This window comes from Triticum aestivum, chromosome 4A, assembly GCF_018294505.1.
Source record: "Triticum aestivum cultivar Chinese Spring chromosome 4A, IWGSC CS RefSeq v2.1, whole genome shotgun sequence".
Taxonomy (NCBI): Eukaryota; Viridiplantae; Streptophyta; class Magnoliopsida; order Poales; family Poaceae; genus Triticum; species Triticum aestivum.
The window spans coordinates 602694080-602699966 of NC_057803.1; the positions used below are offsets into that span (position 1 = coordinate 602694080).

The 5887-nt window shown below is 45.5% G+C and overlaps 1 protein-coding gene across 1 annotated transcript; it reads right to left on the minus strand.

The window, feature by feature from the left end:
- Positions 1–811: 811 nt before the first annotated feature.
- Positions 812–2534, minus strand: LOC123084023 (uncharacterized). Its single transcript, XM_044505836.1, has one exon. It carries the CDS (start codon positions 2532–2534, stop codon positions 876–878), a length of 1659 nt encoding a protein of 552 aa, XP_044361771.1. The 3' UTR covers positions 812–875.
- Between the last annotated feature and the right edge of the window lie 3353 nt (positions 2535–5887).

Below are 5887 nucleotides of genomic sequence, written 5' to 3' on the forward strand. Positions count from 1 at the left end.
TGATTATAGAAAACTTAACTTAGGTCAAATTGAAAAACAGCCGACAGTCCCAATGAAGAAAGAAAATTCATAGACATGAAAAGGAAAATATGCGGGACCATATTTAGAGCGGGCCAAATATCAGATTTAGACAGCAAGTCAGCAAGTAAGGTATATACGTCATGGTCATTTCATTGTTTCCTATTCCTACTTAACAAGGTGCAAAACCCACGGCTGGTTGGCAATCGATGCACACTTCAACTTGTTGACAAAGAAGTCAGGCAAGAGTGAGCTTTGATTTTTTTTTAAATGGTTGCATGCATCACTTTGATGCAGAGGCCGAAGGCTATCCTTCTTTTCAAAAAAGAAAAAGAGAAAAACACTAGTTGCTTAATTAATTAATTTCCGCTATTATATGGCTGGCTCTATTTTTACCGTTCCATATGGATATTTATTTATACAAAACAAAAAAGATGGTGTTTGAGGATAGTTGTGAGTAGGAGATGAAACATATCATTTCCGAGATTTGCTTCTTGGACGAACGACACCAAGAAGGTTTGGTTGGAATTTGAAGAGGACACCAATGTCGACCTCATGTAAATTAAATAGGAGTAGATGCACGTATATAAACTGTAAGTAACATACATACATACATACATACATACATACATACATAATATTTTGAGTTTGGGATGAATGAGATGGAAAAAAGGTGAATGTCATCGTATGATTGGAAAGAAAGGGGATTCCCAAAGAAGAAAGAAAATACAGTACATAGATATATAGACTTGAAAAGGAAAACATGCATGCACGCAGAATTAACCACGTTCGTTCGGATCGATCACAGCAGCAGGCCGGCCGGCCGAATATAATTAAGATGGATGCATGTTGACAGCCTATTCCGCCCGATCGAGCTTGCCTATCAACTCGCCCCCGTCCAGGATGCTGCCAAACATGGCGGCCTCAAACAGATAGTTCACCTGCCAGGCATGGTGGCTTGCATGGGCGACGACCCAAACCATTTCGTCGAAGAGGCCCTTGGAGAAGAGCTGGACCATTTGCAGGCGCGAGGATTCAATGAGGTGTTTCTCACGCTGCTCGTCCACCTCGCCCATCCGGACATACTCCAGCGGACCGGTGACAATGGACGACCAAAGGGCGGCGAGCAGGTGGTCTTGGTCTCCTTTTACTTTGAGGAAGCGCCGGACGTGGTCGCAGGTTTCTTCCCCATTGCAGGCATACTCAGGGTCAAGGGGCCTGCTGAAGCCGGTGGTATGAAAGTCGGTGTTGAAGACCTCGTCGAAGTCGGCCTCGCGCTGGGGCTGCGCCGGGGACTTGCGGGCCTTGGGCCATCCTAGGAGGGCGCGGCGGAGAAACATGTGCCGGTCGTTGTGCAGATGCCAAGTGTACAAGGTGATGCACATCCGGGCCACAGGCTCGTGCCACCTCTGAGTGTACATCCGAGCTCCAGTGGCAGCGTAGGCGTCGTAGATGGCCCGCAGCGCCGTCTCGCTCACCACGCCTGAGGCGGCGATGTCGGCCACGTTGAGGAACGAGTTCATGACCTCGGAGTTTACCAGGTCGCTGCCCACATCGATGACATCGGTGCCGGGCGAGCTGAAGACGAGGTCGCTCGTGACGGCGCCAACATCGAAGCCCCGGGCTATGGCCTCAGCCCCCATGCCGAGGATGCTGCTCTCGCACAGGGACATGACCTGGGCGGTGTGGCGGTCCATCTGCCCCGACCGGTCCTTGAGGAGCGTCCTGTGCGCCGCCTCCAATGCGATCTTGGCTCGGATGTAGGACGCGCCGATGGCGACGGCCTCGCGTCGCTGCCGGCCACCAGGGGTCCGTAGCGAGCGGGCGTCGGCGAGCCCGTCGCGCAGGAGGCGGCTGAAGGAGGGGAACACCTTGTGGTACCCGTGCTCGTAGTAAAATGCCATGTCCACCACGTAGTTGGAGAAGAGGGTGCGCACGTCGTAGGCGCCAATCAGCAGGTTCGCCATGCCGCTACCAGATAGGGCGTTGGTTGTTGTCATCGCCTCAGGCCAGTCGGCGGCGCCCAGCAAGGCGAGAACCTGCGGCGCGGCTTGGACCAGCCCGGCGCCCTTAGTGGGCAACACGTTGCCGATTGCGTGCTGCGTGCTTTTCCACAGCGCCAGCTCCGGCGACAATCGCAGTTGCACCACCCTGGGCCGCGCCGCGTCGCCTCCGCCATCACTGCTAATGCTAGCAAACATCTCCGCCAGCATGTCTTCCGCCTCGCGAGACAGCCTTCTCAGATATGCCATGGCCCCCGTCCCCTTGCCGACCAAGGCCCTCGCCGCCGAGTAGCCCGTGTACAAGGGGAAGACTCCATCTTGCTGCTTTGCCAGCCGGGCACCCCAGAAATATGAACGGATTGCAACTAGACCACTGCCGTTGTCGCCAGGGACAGTGTCCTTCTCCCTCACCACCTCAATGTCGAGTCCGTGGAGAGAGCAGCCACCCCAGGTTGGGGTTGGGGTGGGTGGTACCTCCGCGTCGCCGCGACGAGTCCAAGCGAGACTCAACATTTTTATTTAGTACTGTATTAAAAAAATGCAGGTAATGGACTTCTCGTGGTGTTTGCCAGCCTTGTGTATTCCCCAGCAGCTTATATAGCCATATCAACGCAAGGCTGGCTTCCTCTCAGAACTGGTTTTTGTACAAGCTTACGCCTGTGGTACTAGCTAGCTAGAGAGACATACGTTTTGATTGTTTTCTTCTTGTTGTATCACTTTCTCGCCATATGACTAGAAAGTAACACGATTCCGCAGGTATGAGAGGGAGTTGTTTGTGTCTACCTCGCCCTTGTGGGCGTGCCGGGCAGTGACGAGGGACGGCCAGACGGTGCCGAGCATATCAAGGACGACGGCCAAACATTCTTGCGGGTTTCCTTGTCGATCATCGTACTACTCAGGGTCCATGGTCCTGATGATGGGCAAAATGAGGGTCCTCTCCGTTCACAACTAGCTCTATTAGTAGAATGCCCTTATTTTTTATATTTCTATTGATTTATATAACTAGCAATGAATTTTTGACTCCTTCCAATAACATCGCTTCAACACTCTTGTCAACGGATTCTTTTTGAATGTCTACATAATACATCTTCATCTTTCTCTTACTCTCAAAAAACAAACATGTATAGGGAATACCTCGTTTCTGTTATCATGTGTAACAAATATATAAAGAAGTACAATTATTTATATGCATCTCTTTCAGTTGGGCGGGAATACGATGAGTTTTTCAGTTTATCCATCTTAAAGCTTTGTCAATCGACATTTTCAAAGCATCCTCCAAAGCCATATGGTTTTTATCTCTAATATACAAAAGTGAATATGAAACACATATTTAATAAAAAAATAAGATCAGCCCATATTTGCAATATATATTCATTGATCAGCTGCTCCCTTCGAGCAGGTGACCGTTTCAGTCAGAGTGACTGGCGCCGTGCATATTAATAGAGTGAGTCGCATCCCAGTTTTAATAAACTAGAGGCTCACCTGTAAATCACTTGTTTATAATTATTCTCCGGAAATGACTTGCTAGGGTAATGTCATATTCTTCGGTATATAAAAATGTAAATGACATTTATCTCAAAACAAATAGTCGTTTCCCATAGAAAAGCAAGCAGATGCTTCGGTTGCGATGGCCGCCGCTCACGCCCGATGTCGCAGCTTGTCCGGCTCACCTCACGTTTGCTTTCCCCGTTCCAGCAAATTCGAGCATCGATTCTAAAAAATAATTCTCACCGTTGAGCCATTGCAGAGCCCCGAGCTGCCGATTGTAGCAATTTGTGATGTTGGGGCCAGTGACGCTGATTGTAGCAAAAATGTGACGGTCGTGCGATATAGCAAAACGCTAGGTTGGTTGTAGTCGGATGGGACATCGGTTGTAGCAATTTATAACACTGGTTGTCGTATGTAGCAAAAAATACGATGGCCGTGCGATGTGGCAAAATGTGACGCCGATTGTACCAAAAATGCGAGCGATGTAGCAAAAAACATATTACGTTACCAGAAACACATCTCTTCTTATTAACAGTTGTCACATAAGCAAACTTATATTGGGGTGTTCAATATTAATATCTAAGCTATTCCCACTATAAGTAGTCTAACAGAGGTCCAGTGGAACGCCCAAATCGGAATCCGATTCCAAGTGGTGACCACAAGTGTCAGTATCCAGGATCCGCAATTGCTGGAGCGAGGTCAAGTGGACATGCACACCAGAAACATGCGTCGCTCAAGCAGGCTATAGGTGGTCCAACTTAAACCTAGTGCCAGTGGGTGACATGGTTACATCATCTATAACTGTGTCACTGGAATACATCATCTACATGCGTCACAGTGTTGATGCATGCAAAAGTTTATCGACTATTCTCTCCTTCCACGAAAAAGGATACTTCTGCTTTTGAAGTAAGCCACTTTATATATACTTCTCCGATCCAAATTGATTGAATCAGATTTGTCTAGATACGTAGGTATATACTTTTGCTTTGTGACTAGACACATTGGTACCTGGACAAATCTGAGTTAATTAATTTGGGTCGGAGGGAGTATCAAACTTAGTATGTCACGAAACTACTTTTCAAAATGGATTTACTGGTACTAATTTGGAGTCATACATGTTTCTATATTTTCCAATAATATTGGTCAAAGATCTTTTTTTAATAAAAACGAAATTTAAAACTATGTACATAGGGAGTAAATAATTGGTAGTATGTAGTAATACTCCCTCTGTCACAAATTACTTGTCTTACTTTGTTTTTCATATATGCATCCATCTTTAGACACCTTTTTTGATGTGGATACATTCATATTTAGATGAAGCAGAGACAAATGACTTGGAACAGAGGGAGTATATCTGAAATCCCAGTTAGCGGCGGGACAAAAAAGGATCATTCACTGATGAGGGGTGCGTTCGTTGTCCTTCAACCCCAAGACTCCCAGCGCCTATTTGCCATAATCATGTAGATAAATTTCTAATATCATAATTATTCAGAAAGATCTCAAAGAATATTGCTTGTAGAACAAACTGTTAAACTTCACAAAAATATTAATCTTTGTTGTCACACCACATGTGAAGTACATTGCCGAACAATCTATCGACGACGAAAAAAAGACTAATGAATATACCTATATACCTGTTACTAATCATGTACAGGCACCTGTTAAAACTCCTAAAGAAAACTGTGGAAATTCGGAGGGAGTAAATAGTAGTGGTATGTAGTAGTACTCCCTCTGTCACAAATTAATTATAGTACTTTTTTCCAGATATGCATCCTTCTTTAGACACCTTTTTCATCTTGACACATTCGTATTTAGATGAAGCGGAGACAAATAAGTATTTAGATGAAGTGGAGACAAATAACTTGGAACGGAGGGAGTATATCTGAAATCCCAGTTAGCAACGGGCCAATAAAGGTTCGTTCACTGATGAGGGGTGCGTTCATTGTCCTTCATCCCTAAGACTCCCAGCCCTATTACCTTCTGGCGCCTATTTGACATAATCGGAAAGATCTCAAGGAATATTGCGTGCAGAACAAACTATTGAAGTTCACAAAAATATTAATCTTTGTTGTCATACCACATGTGAAGTACATTGCCGAACAATCTATCGACATCGAAAAAAAGACTAATGAATATACCTATATACCTGTTACTAATCATGAACATGCACCTGTTAAAACTCGCAAAGAAAACTGTGGAAATTCGGAGCAAAACAATGCAAAAAACACGCACCTGTTAGGATAAACATGTACAACTAAATATGTGAGATAGACATATTTTTTTGCCTAGTCTTTTGAGATAAGCTCTATCTCTCCAAACCTCCCTGTAATCTCTCTAGACGTTGTAATCACACATATATAATCAACATGAAGACATGC

Coding starts and splice junctions, on each gene's coding strand:
- LOC123084023 (XM_044505836.1), bottom strand. CDS start 2,534: ATGTTGAGTCTCGCTTGGACTCGTCGCGGCGACGCGGAGGTACCACCC.